The sequence below is a fragment of the Carica papaya genome, chromosome 4 (assembly GCF_054855325.1).
Source record: "Carica papaya isolate Zhongbai chromosome 4, ASM5485532v1, whole genome shotgun sequence".
In the NCBI taxonomy this organism is placed as follows: Eukaryota; Viridiplantae; Streptophyta; class Magnoliopsida; order Brassicales; family Caricaceae; genus Carica; species Carica papaya.
Window position 1 is genome coordinate 4,386,266 of NC_142312.1, and position 24,166 is coordinate 4,410,431.

General features: G+C 34.7%; 2 protein-coding genes and 2 pseudogenes across 5 annotated transcripts; all 4 read right to left on the reverse strand.

The window, feature by feature from the left end:
• Positions 1-36: 36 nt before the first annotated feature.
• LOC110822220 (dehydrodolichyl diphosphate synthase 6 pseudogene) lies at positions 37-2,730 on the reverse strand (annotated as a pseudogene). Of its 2 annotated transcripts, none has more exons than XR_015818322.1 (2): positions 2,387-2,730; positions 37-1,642 (listed from the first exon to the last, which is right to left on the reverse strand). The product of XR_015818322.1 is annotated as a dehydrodolichyl diphosphate synthase 6 pseudogene, transcript variant X2 (transcript). The 2 variants fall into 2 exon arrangements; XR_015818321.1 differs by having other exon boundaries at positions 2,409-2,729.
• A 5,520-nt stretch (positions 2,731-8,250) lies between these two features.
• Positions 8,251-10,495, reverse strand: LOC148266214 (dehydrodolichyl diphosphate synthase 6 pseudogene; annotated as a pseudogene).
• A 987-nt stretch (positions 10,496-11,482) lies between these two features.
• On the reverse strand, positions 11,483-14,849 carry LOC110822351 (putative serine/threonine-protein kinase PIX13). Of its 2 annotated transcripts, none has more exons than XM_022052445.2 (6): positions 14,444-14,849; positions 13,820-14,172; positions 13,128-13,263; positions 12,900-13,042; positions 12,369-12,492; positions 11,483-12,230 (listed from the first exon to the last, which is right to left on the reverse strand). In XM_022052445.2, exons 1-6 carry the CDS (start codon positions 14,520-14,522, stop codon positions 11,800-11,802), a joined length of 1,266 nt encoding a protein of 421 aa, XP_021908137.1. In that variant the 5' UTR covers positions 14,523-14,849; the 3' UTR covers positions 11,483-11,799. The 2 variants fall into 2 exon arrangements, with proteins under 2 accessions (XP_021908137.1, XP_021908136.1); XM_022052444.2 differs by having other exon boundaries at positions 13,820-14,175.
• Positions 14,850-16,616: 1,767 nt separating this feature from the next.
• RKD5 (RWP-RK domain-containing protein) lies at positions 16,617-20,487 on the reverse strand. The gene is made up of 5 exons (XM_022052395.2): positions 20,282-20,487; positions 19,891-20,140; positions 18,480-18,715; positions 17,742-17,959; positions 16,617-17,180 (listed from the first exon to the last, which is right to left on the reverse strand). The coding sequence occupies exons 1-5, from the start codon at positions 20,349-20,351 to the stop codon at positions 16,959-16,961; spliced, it is 996 nt and encodes a 331-aa protein (XP_021908087.2). The 5' UTR covers positions 20,352-20,487; the 3' UTR covers positions 16,617-16,958.
• Positions 20,488-24,166: the final 3,679 nt, after the last annotated feature.

A 24,166-nucleotide genomic window follows, 5' to 3' on the forward strand; every position in this document is an offset into this window, starting at 1 on the left:
CCCATATAACAAAATACATGTTAGGTACAGAGAAAGCACTTGAATGTCAGGTATTATTCTCGATATTCCAATAAAACAAAGAACTTCATGACTATTGAGACATTACCAATAAAAACGTGATACAGTATACAAAAGATAGCTATGCAACGAGAAGTTACGAGACAATGTCATGAGCTGAAGCAGAAAAATATGACTAATGAGTTGCTAGATCTGGTGCCAGAATCCTTAAATTCAAGAACTTTTATTGTTCTGCAAAATGAATTTTTTATTGAATCGAAGTATGCCTTCATCCATGTTGGTAAGGTTAGAAGAGAAGCTACCCTGCTAAACCCAGCCCGAAAGAATATGATGGAGGAAGGAAGCACCCATGAATATCTCCATGCTTGACCTGTGAAAGTCTAAAGCAACTCCAACGGACTAGATTGCAGACAGACGGTAGCATCAACTGAGCGCAAACAGCAGAATGCATCACATGCTCCATGTTGTAATCTACTACGCACGAGATTGTCCTATGATGCTGTAGATATCAAATTTGCTTCTTCTTCTTCTCCAAATAAGAATAGTTACGTTGGAAGATTAATACCATCCGTATCAGATGCCATAGACCAATCTCAGGCCACAATGCGGCAGGAGCATACAGTGGGCAGTTGCTAGACTGCCATAATAGGAAATTGCTCAAGCGGGTCTCTCCAGAACTTCGAAGCAGCACATCAGGATTGGGTGCCACTGCCATGTACATGTGCTTCTCAATGTCTACCATATTTATCAGAGTATGTTCCTGCTTCTTAATATCTTCAAACCCGCTAATCTTACCACTGCCAACATCTATAGCATTTGGTTCTCGAACTTCCTCACCTTCATTTTCATGTCTTTCTTTTAAAGTTTGCAAACTCTCACCATCATTCTTCTCAATCAGTTTACCTCCTTCAGTCGAAGAATCACTATCTCTACTTCCATTTAGTGCTTTTGATGCAACCAGCAAATCATGGTAGGACACTTGAATGCCAGGCATGGTCACACCATTGCAATATTTTTGGGGACTCAATTCTTGAATTTTGTTTTGTTTATCTCTGCAAGATTCCTGGATAGCATTCACAACCTCATTGGATGAAGTATAGGCCACGCAAACCAGAAGCACAATCCTAGTGTTGTTGGAAGTGGCCCTCATCAACTTTTCTACAGCAGCTCTGACAGGTTCATTCAGAAGTTTCAAGTTACCTATAAAATATACCCTGACACCATACTGATTGACAGTACTCTCTTCCTTGAGCAATTCTTGAATCTTCTCCAACATCAAATCCATCAGGGAATGAACCTCCTCTGGCCGTCTTTTAAAATTATCAATGCTAAAGGCATAAACAGTTATGTACTTTACCCCCAATTCATAGCAGTAATTAAGAATGGACATCAGAGCCAAAAATCCAGCCGTATGTCCAGCCCCTTCATCCAGGCTTCGCTTTTTTGCATACCTCCTATTCCCGTCCATGATAAAGGCAAGATGGTTGGGGATAGGACCCATGGACAGAACACGAAATATGCATCTCCTTGAAAAGCTACCCAGATTTCCAAGCAATTGATTTGCTCTAATAGTAGCAGATTCTCTCATGTCATTTAAATCATGAACCACCATCGTAGAACTGGCCTGTTCAAAAGGAGGGAGAAGCATATAACTTAGTTGACTCTGGTTTATAGAAAATACCATCAGGACAACAAATGCAGAAAGTGCCCAGAGAATCACAAAATTTCGTCAGTATCTTCCAACTAAAATGCAGAACGATGGTGTAAACAGTGTAAAGGACAGTAATAGAAGCATATGCTTTATGGAAGTCAACAATCGAACTGTTAGCCATATTTATAGAATCCAGATAAAGATAAATTTCTCAGATCTACTAGATAAAGATTAACTATGCCTTAATGACTGACCAATCTGAAACAATAGGTTTTTTTAAACAGGGATGACATGCAAAAAGAAGAAAACATTAAGGAACCTGCCTGACCATCAAAATCATGCAGAGGTATGATTAACTGCGATATTTTAACTAACAGTCAAGAGGTCATTAGAGTTTACTCAAACCACGTAATAAATCCTCATTCCAGCCAATTTCTTGTTTTAACACAGATTGAATGCTCAATCAAACTGAAAAACTTACTTTTTCCTCCCTCTCATAATCGAAATTCAAAATCGCATTTCATTCATGTTAAAAAAAAATTAAGCAACCACCAAATTCATCGATTCCACTAAACCAGAAAAGTAACAGTCACAAATTTCATATCTTAGTGACGCTGATTGAAGATTGAAAAACAATTAACAACATGCAAAGTATTTATTTCCCACCAAAAAAAAAAAAAAACAGAACAAGCGCATGCATGAACGAAAAACTCATACGTTATAGAAGATAGGAACTCACGAGAGACTTCTAAACCAGCGATGATCAGGCAACGGTGATGAAATAAAGATCAACGTCGATCCCTCCCTGGACTGAAAACAAAACAGATACTTCCACCAGTTTTATATTCAGCATCGGTTCAGTGATTAACAATATAATAATGCTCGCGTAAGCCCAATTATAAGCAACAATTAATGGTTGCTTAAGAAAAAAATACTGAAGAAGCTTGAAGAGAAGAGTAGTAAGAAAGAGACAAGGAATATGTAAGAGTTGGTGAAGCGAGGAAGACGAGGAGAGGCCAGGCGCCATCGGAGAATCTAAAATTTGTGGAAAAGTCCATTTAATCAATTTTCAGCCCATCATGAAAGTTCACGAATCTAGTCCAATTTCCTCCTCTGGATATTTTAAAAATGATTTTTCTTGGGAAGCAATTATTCTATGCAACTTTAACAAACTTTTTATTTTTATTTTGAAATAAATTATTTTTTATATTTCGAAATTTTAAATAAATAATTATTATGTATATTATTGTACTAATTTTATTTTTCTATTTAAAAATTTAAGTGATTAATATTTATAGTTTTATTTTTTATATAATATATTTAAGTATAATTAATATTGATATATTGTTTATATTTATATTTTAAAAGAATAAAAAAAAATGATATGTGACTATTTTTAATATTACATATTAATAAAAAAATATCTGATTAGAATTTAACTTTTTTTATTTAAGTAAAAAAAAAAACTATCTATAAAAATAATTAGATAGAATAATTTCCATCCTATCACTTGATAGCTAGATAAGAAAATTCAAATAAATACCAATACTTATTATGGGTAGAAGAATAGATATCGAAATAAATAATTCTTGTGGTTCAGGATTAAAAAAATAAAAATTTTGAATATTAATTAATTTATAGTCATAAAATATTTAGTGTGATATAAATAATAATAAATAGGAATTAATATAATACATATCAAGTATTATTATTTTAAGAATTTGAGTAAAAATATTAGAAAATTTGGATATTTGCATATAACTACTCAAATATTTTGGCATAGGAATTAATATGGGTTGATGCCGGGTGATCATTATGTGATTCAAAGAAAAAAAAAACACTATTAAAAGTAAGTTCATTTTACTTTATGTCATCATTTAATATAAATATAAAGTATTAAGTTAATTGTTTTAATTGAGAAATTAGATGTAAATGTGGGTTATGACTATACTCCCTAAGTTTAAAGACTTCATAGTTATATTTATAGTTCTTATTTCGAGTATCTCTTTTAGTTAGTTGTTCTTTCATGTTTTGAATACGTTTTGCTTATTGTGTAAGAGATGTTAATCAAATTTTTATTACGCTTCCGCATTTGAGAATTTTAATACATACATTTCATTTAAATTTCCGAGGTTGTTACATTACATTCCTTATACAATAATTTATGATACTCAATAGGGCTACGGGAATGACCATTCTAAAATAATAACTAATAATCAAAGAAATAAATGAAAAGTAAACAAACTAAACGTCCTATTCGCAACCCTCTTGTGGATCGGCCTCTGGATCTTGGTACTCTTGATCTGAAATGGTTAATTGAAAGAATGAACTATACTAGTCCAGTAAGAATATCACACTATTCACCAATACAGAAATGAAGGTTGGTAGAAATTATAAAAATAACTAATGGAGTTCTTAATTTAAGTAAAATTCGTTTATCATAAATAAAATCATTTACCACATGCTTACCATAATGAGATTTCCAAAATCAATCTATAGAGTCAATAACATAATAATATCATAATTTCATATTCAATCAGTCGAAACAATAACTTTCTCATTTATCAGCCTACTGGTATCTATAGGGGTTCATAGGGATGTCCTCACTATGCTGAACTCTTTTTTAACATTTTTAACTAACGGACCGTCCCCATACCTCGTCCGGTATGAGTGCCAAGAGATATCATTCCTCAATACCCTGTCTTGTAAAGGATAAAAGGGGTCATCCCATACCATAGTCCGGTATGAGTGCCAAATTACCAATCATCGATACCCTGTCCGATATAAGACAACGTTCACAGTAGGTTTCCTATGTACCCAGTTCATTCACCATCTCTTAGAATATCCAGTAAGGCTACCATTCATCATTTCACTTGATCAAACAATCTCTCATTTACCTTTAATTTTCAGTTTCTCAATTTTAACTGTAAATCACGTAAAACATGCAATACATGCATCAAGAAATCACAATTAAGTTATCATACCAATTCCTGTGTATTATCATGTATTCAAACTGTAAAATCAATCAATCAGTTAAACATAGCAAACAGTAATAAATAACCGATTCTGCCTCAATTAGGAACATGTAATTAATTATGGATATTTTCTAATTTGTATAAAAAACCACTGCCGTCCGCTGCGACAGTTTGCCTCAGGTTGGGCGTTTTCGGTCAATTTTGTCCGGTTTTGTACCCTTACCTGTGAGAAAATACGTTAAAGGACCTCGATTGGCTGAAAAAAGTCAAAAAATTAAAACTTACTAGCGGCGGAGTTTTTCGGTGCGACGCCTCCACTAGCTCTCCTTCGCAGTTGGGTGTTTTGCTTCGGTTAACCTGTAGAGAAAGGAATGGTGATTACAATGGTAGAAAAATTACACGAAACGAAAATCGAGAAGGACCTCATCAAAGACGGTTTTTATTTTTTTCTGCGATGGCACCACCGGACTTTGCTTGTAATTTTTGGCTCATTTGCCGGTCCTTTTACTTCGATTTAGCCATGGGGGTGTTCAAAATTGAATTTCAAGCGAATGAGAAATTTTTTACCTCTTTTAGCCGTCGGAAGTGGCTCCGGCACGACGATAGGTAGCGGTTGACTCCCCTCCCGGCGACTGGCTCTTCTTCTCCGGCGGGGGTCTGGCGGCTAGGGTTAGGATTTGGTGTGAAGAAGGTTATTTATATCAGTCTCCTTTTAATCTGTGTTGTCCATCGTGTTTGATCTGTACCGTCCGGTCGCGTTTAAATAGGAAGTGAATCTGGACAGTTCATCGTAATTTGATCTGAGCCGTCCGATCGCATTTAAATAGGAAATAGATATGAATCGTTCATCGCGATTTGATCTGAACCGTCTGATCGCGTTTAAAGTGGAAACGGATCCGGACCATCCGTGCGCGCAGGAATAAATCCGGACTGTCCGATCGCGAGCATGCAGATCGCCCATGTGGCCTCCCGCGTGGCACTGCGTTAGCGTGCCTTGCCTTGCGGTGCGTTATGGTTCGTCAGGGCTGCTGACTGAGCGTTCTACGTGGCACAATTTTCCTAAATTGTATTTTGACCCCCCTAGTTTTTGATTTTTTTTTTCAAAAACACTTCCAGTACCCAAAATTTCACCTTTTTAAAAAAAATTATTTTTAATTTCATTACCCATCTATTTTTCTTCATTTTTATATTAAATAAATTAAAATTTTAAAAATTATATTTAAACATTAATTTTAAATATATTAAAATTAATTAATGCTATTACAGATATTATGATAAAAAAAGAGACTAAATTAAGTTCGTTTAACTGGTTATAATTATCATAATTAATAAAATTTAATAATTACAAAATATTTTTTATTTAAAAATATAATATTCTCTTAGACTTATTTACTATAATTTAATTAATATATTAATGAATTAAATTTATTTTATTTTTTTATTTTATGTTATGAAATACTGTATATATATATATAGATAATTAGGTGGTAGTTGAAAATACTCTGTATTTCCTCTAGAAAATCATACTTACTCTCTTAAATTTGTCAATTTCTTTTTGCAATTAACTTGGGAGTCACAATTTATGTTTGTTTGGAAGCGAATGGTGCATGAGACTATATAGTGATTGTGATAATATGTTATAAAAAAATATTAATTTTATTACACAATAGTAATAATGGCTAGTGCCAATTACAATTTTTTTTTTAAAAAAATTAATTAGAAATTAAAAAGCTAAAAATTCTAAATTTAAATTAACTTTTATATAAAGAAATTTGATAAAAATGTTTAATTTTAATATTTTTAATATCATGTTATCATATCTTAAATATTAAGTTATGAATTTGACTTATATAATATATTTATAAATTAAGTATTTAGATGTATATAATTTATTTTACAAACAAAATTTTTTTTTTATATATAAATTATCACGCTAAATAATTTATTATTCTTATATAAAAACAATAATAACACAAAGAACATAAAAATATGTGTATTTTTATAACGAAAATGTTAACGAATTTGGAGTAATATTTTATTATTAATTTTATATAGTAATAAAATATTTATGCACTCACAATTTGTAATATTATTTCACTCAAATATTATCATTTTCTTTTTTCCCCTTTATGAAGGAAATATTCATGAGTCTTCCTATGTTCATACTCCATAACCAAACAAAGTGGCAAAAAAGAAAAATAAAATGTGTCTTCCCCAACTACCTAAACATTGTTGGAGGAGGCAATTTTAATTGTCACCTTATCTTACTAACACTTTGCCAACTAAAAGTATTGGAGCTTTCGAGTAAGGGTCATAAATCACCTCATCCCTAAAGTCTTTAATTCTTGGTGTTTATATTCACATACATCAATATCAAAGGATAAGACTTGGCTCGAGATACTTCAAATGTGTGTTTGTGGGATACTTATCCGTACAATGTCATCGCTCTTATATAAAAAAAAAATTTATATATTTGCAGATGTTATATTTATCAAAATAGAATCCTTCAATCAGTCTTATTTTTAAGGTAGTGTTGTATTAAAATATAAGGATTTATTCATGTTAAACATTCCACTATTTTCCTCACTATCAAACACTACAACTTCTCTTATACCTTATCAAGCTCAGTTGCTCCCAAACTTAGAAAATGCAACCTAGGGATACTAAAATCTGGAAAATGAACCTAAACCGGTAACCATACAGGACCCATGATTCAATTAGATAGGCTCGATGAGGAAAATTTCGGATCTTGAACTAAAACAAATTCAAATATCTAAATGGAGTGATAGGAATGAGATAATTTTTGTGAGTTTTATTATCTTCTTATATAGATATACCTATTGCATTCAGAAAATAGATTAAGGATTGTATTAAACATCCATTTTATCCGATTTCAAAACTTTGTGTCATTTGATAAATTTTTTCCATCTCACAAAAAATTTTCTTATGAGTTAAAATGCAACGTCTATTCTCAGTACATTGTCTAATATTTTATCATATTTACATCAATACAAATTATGTGAGATCATTAGTAAATATAAGTTTTATAACTAAATATTATATCTTTATGAGAGAAAATCCGTATGTAAAAACAAATAACAAAATATGATAACAAATTTTAGCGTAGAATCAAAATTTTGGACAATAACACAAAGAGTACGTGAGGTATTATAGTCAAAGAAAATTATGGAAGAACTAAAAATTAAATGAGATGATCTTATGAGGCTCTCTTGTGACAACAAGTTAGGGATCAATATTGCTCACAATAAAATTGGTATACATTCTACCGAAGAAAAGCTAGACAATAACATAATATGTACCTTTATATGCCCACCAACTCACAATCTCCAAATATGTCGACTAAGGAATTAAGTAATACAGAAAATTATTGCAAGTTATGAATAAACAATATCTTAACCCACCAGTTGGGGAGGAGAAATAATGAAAAATATATATTTTGTGCAATTACAGTAAAATGTATATTAATAAAAAACTCCTGCATGTAATTAACTGTAAGTTTTCTTTTATTACTCTGAGAATATGTACATACAGGGCCTCCTAATTCAAGAATAGACACAAACAATTCTATTCTCCCGCGGTCATCATTCAGTGCAGGTGAGTATCATGTATGTTCTATAGCAGTAAGCTAATGTAATAAGCGTTCATAACCAGGTAATTCTTTTCATCATCATTTTCTACTAGATAATATCGTGTATTTTCCATATGAACAAATACGTATTAGGTACAGAGAAAGAACTTGAATCTCAGATATTATTCTCGGTATTCCAATAAAACAAAGAACTTCATGACAATTTGAGACATTACCGATAAAAACGTGATACAATATACAAAAGATAAGTTGAGAGACAATGTCATGAGCTGAAACAGAAAAATATGACTAATGAGTTGCTAGGTCTGGTGTCAGAATCCTTAAATTCAATAATTTTCATCCACGTTGACAAGGTTAGAAGAGAAGCTACCCTGCTAAACCCAGCTCGAAAGGAGATGATGGAGGGAAGAATCACCCGTGAATATCTCATTGCTTGACCTACGAAAGTCTAAAGCAACTCCAACCAAACTATTATTATAGACGGAAGGGAGCATCAATGGTCTAGAGTGAGTAGAATGCATCACATGCTCCATGTCATGATCCATTATGTGCAAGATTGTCCTATGGTGCTGTAGATATCAAATTTGCTTCTTCTTCTTCTCCAAATAAGAATAGTTACGTTGGAAGATTAATACCATCCGTATCAGATGCCATAGACCAATCTCAGGCCACAATGCAGAAGGAGCATACAGTGGGCAGTTGCTAGACTGCCATAATAGGAAATTGCTCAAGCGGGTCTCTCCAGAACTTCGGAGAAGCACATCGGGATTAGGTGCCACTGCCATGTACATGTGCTTCTCAATGTCTACCATATTTATCAGAGGATGTTCCTGCTTCTTAACATCTTCAAACCCTCTAGTCTTACCATTGGCATCATCTATAGCATTTGGTTCCTGAACTTCACCACTTTCATCTTCATATCTTTCTTTTAAAGTTTGCAAAATCTCACCATCATTCTTCTCAATCAGTTTACCTCCTTCAGTCAAAGAATCACTATCTCTACTTCCATCTAGTGCTTGAGATGCAACCGGCAAATCATGGTAGGACACTTGAATGCCAGGCATGGTCACACCATTGCAATATTTTTTGGGGCTCAATGCTTGGATTTTGTCCTGTTTATCTCTGCAAGATTCCTGAATAGCATTTACAATCTCATTGGATGAAGTATAGGCCAAGCAGACTAGAAGCACAGTCCTAGTGTTGTTGGAAGTGGTCCTCATCAACTTTTCTGCAGTGGCTCTGACAGGATCATTCAGAAGTTTCAAGTTACCTATAAAATACACCCTGACACCATACTTCTTAACAATACTGTCTTCTTTGAGCAATTCTTGAATCTTCTCCAAAATCATATCTACCAGGGAATGAACCTCCTCGGGCCGCCTTTTAAAATTATCAATGCTAAAGGCATAAACAGTTATGTACTTTACCCCCAACTCATAGCAATAATTAAGAATGCTCATGAGTGCCAAAAACCCAGCCGTATGTCCAGCCCCTTCTTTTAGGCTTCGGTTTTTTGCATACCTCCTATTTCCATCCATGATAAAGGCAAGATGGTTGGGGATAGGACCCGTAGAAAGTACACGAAATATGCATCTCCTTGAAAAGCTACACAGACTTGCGAGCAATTGAATTGCTCTATTACTACCATATTCTCTCATTTTATTTAAATCATGAACATCCATCGTTGAACTGGCCTGTTCAAAATGAGGGAGAAACATAGAACTTAATTGCCTCTGGCTTCTATAAAATACCATCAGGACAACAAATGCAAAAAGTGACCAGAGAACACATAATTTCGTTAGTAGCTTCCAACTAAAATGCAGAACGATGCTGTATGTAAAGGACAGTACTAGAAGCGTATACTTCATGGGGAGCAACAATCGGAACATGCAAACGTATAAATTTCTCAAATCTATTTGATAAAGATTAACTAAAACTTAGTGATTGACCAATATGAAACAATAGGTTTTTCTAAAAAGGAACGACATGCAAAAAGAATAAAACATAAAGAAACCCACTTGACGATCAAAATCATGCAGACGTACGGTTAACGAACAGTTAAGAGGTCATCAGAGTTGACTCAACTCGCACAACAAATCCTCATTCCAGCCAATTTCTTGTTTAACACAGATTGAATGCTCGATCAAACTGAAAAACAAACTTTTTCCTCTCTCATAATCGAAATTCAAAATTTCATTTCGTTCATATTAAAAAAAGAAAATTGAGCAACCACCAAACCAGAAAAATAACAGTCAAAGATTTCATATATTAAGATTGAAAAACAATTAACAATATGCAAAAAGAAAAAAAAAAGCAGAAAAAGTGCATGCATGAACGAAAAACTCGTACGTTAATGAAGATAGGAACTCCGCGGAGAACTTCTAAACCCGCGATGATCAGGCAACGGTGATGAAATAAAAATCAACGTCGATCCCTACCTTGACTGAAAGCAAAACAGATACTTCCACCGGTTTTATATTCAGCATCAGTTCAATGATTAACAATATAATAATACTCGCGTAAGCCCAATTGTAAGCAACAATTAATGGTTGCGTAAGAGAGAAATACTGAAGAAGCTTGAAGAGAAGAGTAGTAAGAAAGAGACAAGGAATATGTACGAGTTGGTGGTGAATTGAGGAAGAAGAGGAGAAGCCAGGCGCTGGCAGAGAATCAATGGCAACGAAAATTTAGTCGCGGGAAAAGTCCATTGAGCTAATAATATTGGGCTCCATCTGTCATAATTTTAAAACTTCATTATATAATATATAGTTTATAATTAACTAAAATTAAATTTTATTTTTATTATATGTTTGTTAATATTCAAAGAAAACAATTTTTAAAGCTTGAAGATTTTAATTTTTTATTCTTATGATTTTGATTTTGATTTTATTTCTGTTGATTGGATTGTAATTTGCTGGCTCATCCTCTTGTAAATATACTCCATGTTGTGTAAGATGTCTCCTACCTTTCTTTTTTAATAAATATTTAGCTTATATATATATATATATATATAAATACACTACGTGTGCACTAATTCATATTTAAATACAGTTTACATATTAAAACCTGGATATGCTTGGAAATTATGAGAATTATCAATTTACCAATCAGAAAACTTGCAATAAAAATTACTACTTTTCCTAAATGTCAAAAAATATTTCTTTAATTATTCCAAGAATTTTCTTTCTATGTAAATTATTTAGAGAGAGTTCATACTTAATTCAGTAATAAACACAATTTCTAATTAAATGACATTTCTACAAATGTTTTTTTTTTTTTTTAATTAATCTACATTTAGTTAAGATTTATGACCACCCAAAAAAACAATGTAAGCTCTAGTTCTACAACAGAATTTCTTCTCGACTCAACAAGCACAAACATTGGCAAAAAGTAATATGCCAAAATTTGTGAAAAATTTTAAAGGAATCATTGACCCAAAAAAAAAAAAAAAAATTGGTGATTTTTACTCGCAACCTGTGAAAAAAATTTGATTTCTTGTTGTTGAATTCATCTTTGTGCATATTTTACTTCACTTTCTGTATGTATCATTGAGGGTAGCTCCTGGTCCTTTGTGCAGTTGCCTTCGATTGAAGGGCCGAACGATGATTACTGTTTTGCTGCTGGGCACGGCGATCTATCGTAGGCTGCAAAGACTTGAACTTCAATTTGTCCATGGCCTCGATCTGTTCTAACACCTCGACCACTTCGTTCATGGAGGGGCGGCTTCTAGGTTCCCCCTCTAGACATTTCAGGGTAAGCTGAGCAGCCTGCCATGCAGCCTTTGATGAATATTGTCCTTCTATTTTTGCATCCATTATGACTTTCAGCTTTCTTCTATGCGACAGAATCGGCTTCATCCACTCCACCAGATTTTGTTGACCGTTTGGACGCCTGTTGTCCAGCGCTCGTAAGCCTGTCATCATCTCGAGCAGCACAACACCAAAACCATACACATCGCTCTTCACATAAAGATGACCTGTTTTTGCAATGGTCAAGTAATATGTCAGCTATTTATGAATGATCTTTTGCAGTTCAATATTAATCACAAGAACAAATTTTCGGAAACAAAATATATCTCATCTTGGTTCTTCATTAACAAGCTCTCTGTTCTAACCTGTGGCAACATATTCCGGAGCAGCATAACCATATGTGCCCATAATTCTGGTTGTCACGTGTGAGTCTCCACCAGATGGTCCTAATTTTGCCAAGCCAAAATCTGATATCTTCGCATTATAGTTCTGTATTGAAAATTTTTCAATTGAATATAATGAGTGCTAAAACAATAATCCAACCAGCTTGCAACGATGAATTGACTTTTTCTTTTTGTTACTTAAACACGAGGAATTATAATTAGTCCTCTACGAGTATTATGATTTCCAATAGGCGGTACAAGCTGGGTGTAAGTTATTATAGATTTGAAGACAGACACTAAACTGATTTATTAGATTCTAGCCATAAAATTAGATACTCGTGCTTGATCAATGTGGGATTAGTCAATCCACGCGAAAGATTAAATATAGAACAAGGATTCAGCTCTCATTCTCTTTTTCCTAGTTAGTTTAGCTTTCTGTTCTGCAATTCCCCAAAGACAAAAAGTGCATGTATAACTCAATAACGAAAAGACAAAGAACAAACAGAAACTAACCGCATCAAGCAGTATATTTGAGGCCTTGAAATCTCTGTAAATGACCTGCTTTTCTGAAGTATGTAGAAAAGCAAGTCCTCGAGCTGCTCCAATGGCAATCTTAAGCCGTATTTCCCAAGATAGAGGTTCAATAGCTGGGTTTCCTGCACAAACAGAGGACCATATTTATATACATAGTCATCCACAGCTAACTATTTTTGTGTTAAGTTAATTTCCCAAAACTCTTACGTCGAAAAAGATGATTTTCCAAGCTTCCTTTAGGCATGAACTCATACACAAGGAGCAGCTCTTTATCCTCCCAGCAGTAACCCAACAACTTAACCAAATTAGGATGGGAAAGCCTTCCTAAAAAGTTCACCTCTGACTGCAAAAACAAACCAAATCATTTCAAGACCATTTTTCACAGCCTAAACTCACAACCATTTCTGTAATTTTTGGTTTCCTACATCTTGGGATGCTGCCAAATTGCCAATTCCAGTCATTAACCATATTCAATAAATAATCTTGTTATTTTATTCAGATTGGATAAAAAAAAAAACTTTTTGCCAATACTTCTGGTCAAAATGAAAAGAAAGTCAATTATTGCAATTTGGGACCCATAGCATGCTCCAATCAACAATTTGAAAATCCAAATGATTGAATCCACAAGTTGAAAATTATTTTATCTTTATTCTTACCATTCTCAATTTTCAAAATTATTTTATACCTTACATATAATTTTTTGGTCTTTGGGATCTGCCTACTTCATAAACAAACAGACAAAAATTAAATGTTAAACAAGTCCATCATTGACGGTTACACAACAGCGTTGAATTCAATTCTGTTTGTCTTAATGGAATTAAGAGTTTAACAAGTTCAATCATGGCGGATAAGGAGAAAAATACAGTTGAAAATTATAAAAAAAAAACAAAAAAAATTACCTGCCATTCTTGAAATCCTTGCATGCTTTCAGAGTTCAATTTCTTGATAGCAACAACCATACCAGAGCCAATCTTTGAAGGAACAAGAGTCCTGGTATCCATCCAACCCTTGTAAACTTTACCAAAACCACCCTCACCCAGAAGAGTATCTGACTTGAAGTTCTTGGTTGCGCTCCTTAAATCAGCAAAGCTGAAGACTTTGAGATTTGGGGTCTCCAAAATTTTTCCACTGGGATTCGTCTCATCCAGCCTTTCACTCACCGCCTCTGATAATTGACTCTTGCCGAAGCTGCTGTTGCTTGCTGTTGTTGGAGAGAACAAATCTATGTTGTCGCTGATATTATTCGATTTCCCTACTGCACATACAAAACGAGTTTTAGTGACAAAAAGTTCAGATTTTGGATCTCCTGCAGCAGAATCAAAAGAGAAAGGAGCTGACTTTTGTAACTGTCCTGTGTAAAAATCATGAAAGATGACTGCAAAAAAAAGGTAAAAACAAGGAATCCAGACTGATAAAAAAAAGTTTCAAAGTCAAGATGATGAAAGAGAAGCACAGCAAAAACAAACCATTTTCTCTTCATTGGGAAAACAAAGAAGAAGTTTTTAAGACCCAGAAAGAGTTACCTGGAGTTGAGGCAGGAGGATATGCGGTATTCTTACTTGGGCTACGTTGATCAGAGGGAAATCCCCAGCAATTACCCATTTTCAGCTCCTGATTCTCTTCCCAGTCCAAGAGATGAAGAAAACCATATTCAGGGAGACAGCAAGGCACCAGTATTTAAGGCTTTGGTTGAAGATGAAAAACAAAAAAATAAAATAAAATAAAATAAAAGATAACAACGAAAAAATAAACCTTTTTGAAAGTGAGGACTTTTTTCTTTTTAATTTTAGACGAGCCTTCTTTGCTGTTACTACGAATTTACGTTCTTGTTTTCCACCTGGTACTCTGTTCACAACTTTACAGTGGAGAAAACAAGAAAGTCAAATTAAAAATTAAAAAATCTCCTCTTCTCTGTTCACTAATAAATAATATATATTATTTGTTAGCTTTCATTTGCACTGAAGAAACAATTATCATGAACAGCACTACCGTCTGAAGTCAACCCCACGTCTCCATAGTCATCTGGGAATCTATTTATACACGTGAAGGAAGGAATGATCACTGATTTTCTCTTCAGAATTTTGTTGATGAGTTTCGTGGTGAATTAGAATTTCCTTTTGATGTCATTCCTGAAATATCATTGTTTTTTCACATTCACTTAACCATAGATTGATGACAGTGAAACACTCATGAGCAATTATTAATGTGATTGAGCTCCTTTCAAGTTTTTCATTTCGAAATTTTTTTACCCTTACTGTCCTCTTCATCTCTTCTGCTCATGAATTTGGTTGCCAAAAGTTTTCCCCAAGGGATAATAACTATGTACATAGGCTAAAATAATGATTTAATCTTATAATATTAACTATAGAAATAGGTTTTGTATATTCATAAATTTTTAAATTATATAATTTTATAATCAGTATTTTATTAAACAAAAAAACGTTAAAACTATTAAGTTAAACAAATCACGTATCCAGAAGTCAACTTTCTAAAATAATTATGTTAATGTATGATGTTCGTAGTTATAAACATATGTTTTGTACATTCGTATTTTATGCATTCTTAAACTGCGTAATTTTATACTTCATGCTTTATCTAGAAAAATATTAAAGGTATTCGAAGTTATTAGGTCATGCTAATTTAATTGACTTCTTTATTTGTTCACGTTGAAACAGCTTTTATTGAAAGAAAATTTTCTTCTTAAATACAAGAAAAAAGAAAAGCAAACCACTTATTAGGGTTTAAGGGTAAAGGGTGGTCTGTAAAATTACTACCTTTTTACTCCATGCACTCTCTTCTTCTTAATATTAATGCTTGAATTTACATTATGCTGTTAAAAAAGCAAAAACAAAAACATGATCTTTGAAAAGGTACACTCAACTTGATAAGCTTCAAAAGATGACTTTTTGAGTTTTTGGTAAAACCATCTTACTTTGATTTGACACCTTTCAATTTTTTGTAAAGTTCCATAATGATATATATATATATATATATATGTGTGTGTGTTGGATACAAGTATGGAAAAGTACATGTGTTTTTTGCTCTAAACTGTAATTAAATGAATACAAACTAATTTAATTTATTATTCATACATTAATACGATTCTTTTATACAAAACTAACTAAACTCTTAAATGTAAAGATAAAGTTAGATTAAATTTTATTTTAGAGTAAAATAAATATATTATAATAATTAAATTTATTTAATTAAAGTAATTATAATAAATTAAAATCTAATTGAAAAGATAAACAAACAAATGGTGGAGAACGTGTCATTTTTCCAATTTTTATCAAAATAGTGAAGAGTGACCCAACTCCACAAACCACCAATCATTGCCAATAGCTACTCATTCGGTTTATCAAACGAGTAGAAAGGTGAGGGTTTGGTACCAGTTCGAGCATGGCAAAATGCCCCATGAGAGGAGGACCCAAGAGGGGCTCTCTCGTGCTGCACAAAAGTTGACCTTTTTTTATTGGCGCACCTAGCAATTGGCTTTGATTGTGTGAGGCAAGTGGACTTAGCAAGAATGTCAAAAGAAAAAGCGTCAACTCCATCATGGTTTGTTTTGACAAATGAAACTGGCCAAAAAGTGTTAAAAAGGAGAAGAAGTAATCAAAGAAGAGGAGGAAATACCGTAGTACACAGAAAATGAGAAAAGCAACAAGCAATATGGAGAAATGACTGCCACCATGAAGGTCTTTTAATAGGTTGGCTACTCTTCAAATATGCCAAGACTAAGTGTGTTATCAAAATCCAAGTTTGTGAATATCAGAGACAGTGTAAGAAAATCGTTGTAGCGAAATTGGATGTGTGTGTTTGTGGTGCGTGTGGAAAAAATGTGAACTTTAGATCTAAAAAATGGAGGATTTTCTGGTTTCAGAAATACTAAAAGCAACTCTTCAAAGCGCTGCTGTGAATATTAGATACAGAAACTCTACAAATGGCATTATTGATGTTTATGCAATCTCAAAAAGGGTATCTTTAAAGAGCTCTAGCCCTTTGCTTTACCTTGAAAATGTCATCTGTATACTTGTATATTTAGTTCTCTACACTCGAGGATGTTGATGAACTCTGGTTTTTAAGGGCTCTAGCTTTGTGCCTCCTCTTGAAAATATCCTGTCTGAACTTCTTTGTCTCAGTCTGGATCTCCATGAAGGGTTTCCTCTCTATAGTTTCTTTTTCTTTCTCCAGCATCTTTTGCCTTTTTGTCACTGCCATGGCTGCAGCCTCGCTCTTTTCTTGCTGGTATGTTGCCTCTTCCTGCAGAAACTCCTCTATAAACAACCGTGCATATTTTCACATTTAAATGAAAAGATAACATATTATGATGGCAGCTTGACTACGTCTAATTCAGACAATAACTATTCATAATGAATAAGAGAAGGTAATTTCAGGATTTTCGGTGATTAAACGAATTTAGTTCAGGAGCTGAGGTAGGAATGCATGTTGTAAAATGACTAATTCTAGTTTGGTGACTAAATGACAGTCAAATTTATTCTCTTCATGGTTGGAAGAGGTGTGTGATCATCTGCCACCCACCAGTTTCAAAACACATGCAGGAAGCATCTTTTTTTTCCGCAAAAGTAAATGTGAGTAAATAAGGGCATAAAAATATTTGGAAAATCGGTTCTTTAACTAATTTTTCAGTTTACGTGAAAATTTGGAAAATCCCTCAACATTCTATCTTAAACATTAGGAAATAGATCCTTTGTTTAAGAAATAAATCTTTCTAGAAGATTTATTTCCTAGTGTTAAGACAGAATATTGATGCAGTTTCAACAAAAAATCTTAGGATGGTGCAAGAGGAAGAAGAAAAAGCACCTGAAGATCACGGATAAGACCATCAAGGGATTTGATTTTCCTATGTGGCCAGCGAGGAATACCAAATTCCCTGCACTTTCTCTTCAGAACTGTGAGTCCAACCTTCAATTTTTTAGAAGCTTCTGCAATTGGAAGATCAAAGTATTTGGTAAGATCTTCCAAACCAATTCTGGATATGTCCTTAGATTTTGCCCTCGTTTTCTTTTTCGACAAAGCACCTGCAATTTCACCCGTCTCTAAGATTTCGTACTTAATTAAAGCATAAAAATCTTGATATCAAACAAAAATAAATATGCACACTTATCCAGCTTTTATGACAATTCTAGATACGGATATTTCCAACAAAACCCTTGATGGACAAACAAACATTTCCCACGAACATAACATCTTTCGTATTTCTGGCTGTTATTGCTTGAATAGGATAGGTTAAGTATTATGTACAATTCTACCTATCAAGATTATTCTAGTAGTGAATGAACGAATAAGATAGAATTTTGAAATGAAGCTGAATTGAAGAGGCCATCGAGGATTTTCTTTACTTCCATAAGCAGCCTGGATAACTTTGTCCTCAAAGTTAATTTTGGGCTGTGTCAAGGTGCAGACTTGCAAGTTCATGTCTGAGAAAAATATTCATATCCCAAATCCCAAGTACTTAACTATAAAATATAGATGAACATGAATTAGCAGTGTTGTAAAACCTTTTAGTGACAATCAAATAGAGAAAGCTTGGAGAAAGACCTGGCTCACTCTGTTCAGTTTGCTGATCTTCAGATAATTCATCTGCAGAAATGCAATCAGGTAAACAGTTCAGATCTAGTTCAAATACAGGGCGCTTTACTCTTCCTCCATGGTGATTAGCTCTATCTCCATCAGACAGTTCCTGTGCCTGTTCTTTGTCTTCTGTTGCTGAGATCAAAACTAAAGCCACCTGGAGATCCATCGTCAATGTTGGGATTGATTTCAGCTTGGGATTTCTATATGATAAGAAAACAAGGTTATGACATATTTAGAAGAACCGAACATCAAATTTCAATAAACTCAAAATTCGGAACTGTAGGTAGCACACCCGCTGCTGCAATATTGATCCTTATGAGTAACAAGCACATGTATAAAGAGCAAGAGGGAAATCCAAGAACAACAAATAAATTACCATATAGACTACCACCCATGAATTATGTTACCATGTTGTTTTTAAATGGATGGTCTAGTTTGCAATGGTCCTAAAAACTACCTTGTTGGATTGTATCAATTAGTTTCAGTGCTCATTCGAAGTACATGGAGCATCTTCAGGTCCAGATTAAAGGCGGACTGATTCAATTTCTTCCAAAAAGCTTCATATACTGGTTTGACATTCAGAGCAACCATCTAAAGGATTGAACTCTAAGACCGTTTCACTGAACCCCGTAGGTAGCGAGACTTAAAATGGTTTATCTACTCCTAGAATACAGAGCTAGTAATTGAAGCAAAGTACCTGTCAGGGAATATTAATGCCACATCGACCAAGTATGAAGAAGTAATAAATTGGCATCACTCTAGATGGAGAAAAGAACTTATGATTAGCTTTTCAGGAAATTTCCAAACAAACGATCTCAACGAAATCCTTCAATTTCTCATTTTACTATGTTCAATCACCATGTAAATGCTTGCATGAGTGGTATTGTCAGTAAGTCAATAACACCTCAATCAAGCAATTCCCTGACAACTCTAGCTATCATCATACCACCATATGTTAGAATCTACCAGCACCCACAGAGAGATTTTCTTTATTTGAAGTACATTGTTCTACAAGGGTAATATAATTGATAAGCAAAATGTTAGTGATAAAAAGCTACTGAAGAATGACATCAGAAATCTTGCAGCCTGAAAAATGTTATACAATGTTTTAATCGCATGCGTCACCCTAGTCGATTATGGATATGATAATAAAAATAAAAATTAAAATTAAAAGTGTTGAATTTTAGGGGAACAAAGAAAGGACACTTGAAGTTGGCACTTCCATGTCAAAGAGTATTGTCACCCAGACGAAATTATAAAACAAACCCACTTCACCAAATCAGTTAATCTATCAGATGGTTACCTCAAATTAGGAAAACAACTTTGAAAAACACAAATCTATTTATAAACAAAAGGAATTCTTTCGAAGGGATACCTGGAAATCGAGAGTATAGATGGAATACGGAAGGAAGGAGAAAGACGGTGCGCATGAAATGCGAAAATGCACAGCCACGAACCCATTACTCTCCCTTCAGACAGTTCAGGAACCCGCAATCCATGCAAGCTGATTACTGGGGTGGCTGCCATTTCCTTATAACAGCCTTCCTCTCTGAACAAATACTCTCTCTCCACCAGCTTTTCTTTCCCATCTTCCAATCCGTACACATGCAAACTCCTGATCAGCTCTGCAAAAGCACGCAGCGAGCGATAAAACGTAAAACTTTAGAAGAAATCAAACAATCCCAGAAGATGACAAGCATAGAATTGAAAAATCTCATCCGCTTCGTTTTGAAGGAGAAGAGAAAGACAGAATATGAAAATTTTACCGTTGTGGAGAGTGTTCTCGAAGATTATGAGAGCTACTAAGGAGTGGGTTCCTGGTTGTGGATAAGCCATGAGAGATGGCGAAGATCATGGGAAAATGAACCGACAGAGAAATAATAGGGTCAGCAGATTCATAGGTTTGTTAAACGCAGATTCGCATGATATTTAAACTCGTCTCTCTCACTTGCCAAGGTCGTTCGGAACAGAATTATAATTATCTGTTTTTTTTTTGAAACTTTATATATTTTTCGAATTTTATTTATTAAAAAAAATCTTGAATTTTTTTATGACTAAAATACCCACCGTGTTTGCACGCAATTACATGCTTATCCGTTTCTGTTTGCCAATGTGTTGACCTGGTATTGCAAAACGGAGGAATCCGAGGTTTGATTTTTGTCGTCTAGCACTCTGGGCAGTTTGCTATGCTGCCTGGAACTCTTTCACTTGGACTGTTACGGAACTTTAATTGACGGTCAAGTGCATGATTCTTTTCCAAAATTACACATCAAGCCATTACAATTCATTCTTCCGAAACTACCCTCGAAACGTTTCTGAAATACCGAGGAAGCCAACTGGCTTTGGAGGAACTCGTGGGGGTATTTCTGTAAGGGAGAATAGCTGATTGTTGATGACGAAACCGGTGCCAACAACCTCGGTCGCATGTCCGAGAAGTGGCGGGGGAAGATAGAAGGGAGAATCTATTGACCTTCCATATTAACTTAAATTGACGAAATTGCCATTGCAGTGTCCTGTTTTTTACGACCGTCGAGTGTTGTCTGTTGAGAGTTGAGACGGTTGGTATCCCCGAGTTTGGACTTTTCCTCAATTTTCTCGAGACGTTGATCCGCAATTTAAGGGGAAAGTGACGGAAATTTATTGCTTAAAATAAAAAAATAAAATTTATGATAGATATTTACTTTTTTAATATTAAGAACTCAAATTTAACTCTCATATATATTTTTTTTATTACCATTATATCTGTCTTTTTTTTTTCCCCCAATTATATGGAATTTTTAATCATTTATATTTAATCACTATAAAATATTTTTTCGTTTGTAAAATTAATAAATTTGGTAAAATTTAAATCAACAATATTAAATTTTTTTAATATTACATATTTTACAACGTCTAGCTAATATATTTGAACATTTTTTTTAATATTTATTGGTCATGGCTTATTTAATGAAAAATTATCAATGTTTATTTATAGTTATTAATAGAAAGAAAATCTCGTATACCTTAAATTTATATTCTTTAATTTATACAGTAAAAATTTAGATTTTTCATGGTAAATTATTCAGCAAATTAAATTGGATAATTGATCATATATTATAGTAATTTTTAAGTAAATTAAATAAATTCTTAAAAATAATTTTGTACACCAAACATAAATCTATATGCTTTAAAAGGCTGAACATGAGGGGTAAGTTTCAAAACTATTTTTCAACTAAAAACACTTAAACATTAGCCATATATACGTACAATCTTTTCTTTTTACACCATGCACAGTAAATATGGGGTCCATTATCATGCACAATTAACATCAACTAAGCGGGGTCGTTTGAGTTCGGGCAAACTGATTTAGCTACGCCAGACCAACACATCAAATGTAACACCCAAGTGTTATTATTTTTATTTTTTAATTATTTAAATTTTTAATTAATTAAATTTAATTTAATTTCATAAAAATAAAAATAATAATAATGATAAAATTTGGTAAAAATATTATTTGGATTTAATTGAAATTGATTTTGGAAAAATGGGTGAAAATTTAGATTCTAGGGGTGTTTTTGAAAAGAAAATCAGAAACTAGGGGTCAAAACGCAATTTAAAAAAGTTGTGCCACGTCAACACCCACATCAGCAGCCACGTCAGCGGCCCAGTCAGCAGTCCCGGCCAACTAGGACACGCCGCGTGGCAAGGAAACGCTGACTAGGGGACGGGCCACGTGGGCGATCCGCGTGCGCGCGATCGGACGGCCCAGATCAAATGTGCGCACGGACGGCCCAAATTCACGTGCACGGACGGTCCAGATTGCATCGCGATGGACGGTCTAAATTTAATCCCAATTAAATCACGATCGAACGGTCCATATTTAATCTTGATAAACGGTTGAGATTAAAAGGCAAATGGTATAAATAACCCCACCCACACCTGACCACAGAAACCCTAGTCGCTAGTGCCTCGCCGGAGAAGAAGAACCAGACGCCGGAGGAGCCGGCCGCCGCCGCACCAGGGAAGTTTCCGACTGCCGATCGAGGTAAATTTTCTCCTCCTTACTTGTTTTTCGATGCTGAGTCCGCTTATGGCAAAACCGGAACCAAACCACCAGCCAAACGGCCGGAAAACCCAGCCGAAGCCCAGCGGCGCCGCCGCGTCCCTCCTCAATTTTTGCCTCCGATGAGGCCCTTCCCGGCCTCCGTTCGATGCAAATTTTATACCACTGTGATCACCGTTCTTTTCTCTACAGGTTGATCGGAGCCAAACATCAAAACGCGACTCACGCCGGAGGAGCCGCCACATCCGAGAGCACCGCCGCCGGTAAGTCTCAATTTTTCATGATTTTTTGGCCCACCGAGGGCCCTATGGTTGTTTTATCACAGGAACCGATGCAAGTGTGGCCGAATTCGACCGAAAACGGATAACCCGAGCCGAATCGCCGCCGCTTGGCCGGAGCACGACGGAGCCGCAGTGCCGGAATTCTGATATTGGCCGAAAGGGGCCTTAGGTCTGATTTGGAATTTTTTGGGTCACGTGCAGGTACCGGTAGTGCTTTTCAGTTTTCCGAAAAAAATTCAAGAAAATTAGGGACAGCCCGTAGGCGCACTATAGAGTCGATTTCAGACCCCGAAACAAGTAAGGACCCCTCACCCTATTTCTTATCACGGTATTAAAGTTAAAAAAATAATTAAACTATACTGTGTAACTTTATAGATGTATAATTGATTTAGGTTGCCAATGGGGCCCGAGTCTGATACAGTGTTGGTCTGTTATTGTTTGATCTATTTTTCAGTATTAAATACAGCATGATGTCTGATGTATTTATTTTATGGTCCCGTATGCATGAATCATGGTTTCTTTTATTATAGTTGATATTATGATTAACCCGATACTGTGTTGTCTTGTTTGGTGTCAATTACTGGTTTACATGTTGTGTATGATTGGATGATTGAGACCAAGAAAAATGGCAAAAAGGTTATCTGAATTGATAAGTGAAAAATATGGACAGCCTGACTAGATATCCTGGGAGATGGTGGACGGACCGGGTCCGTAGGGAACCCTACCGGGAACGTGGTCTTTCATACCGGACGGGGTATGGAGACCTTATGTGTTTTAGCGCCCATACCGGACGGGTTATGGGGACGGCCCGTTTCACCCTCATACCGGACGGGGTATTGAGGTTCATGGTTTTTGCACCCATACCGGACGGGGTATGGGGACGGCCCTGGAATCAGGTTGTAGATGTTAATGGTTCACATGTAGCGGGGACCCCCTATGGATCCCCAGGGATACTAGTAGGCTGGTAAAAGAGGAAATATGTTTCATGATGATTGAAATGTAAAGGTGTGATATATGTTATGTTATAAAGTGTGTATGATTTCATGATATTATAAGGTTGTTGTTTTCATATGTTGTTTTCATGGATCTCGTCGAGGAAAGTGGACAGTAAATGATTCTATTATTGATAAATGAATTTGTTATAAATTATACTTCATTGATCATTTTTGCTTTCTACCTACCTTTACTTCCGTGGCGGTGAGATAGTATAATGTTTTTACTGGACTGGTGTAGCTCATTCCTTATTTAACAATTTCAGATCAGCAAGACATTGTTTCCGAGCCCGTTCCGCAGGAAGACGGCGAATGGGACGCCTAAAGACTCCATAG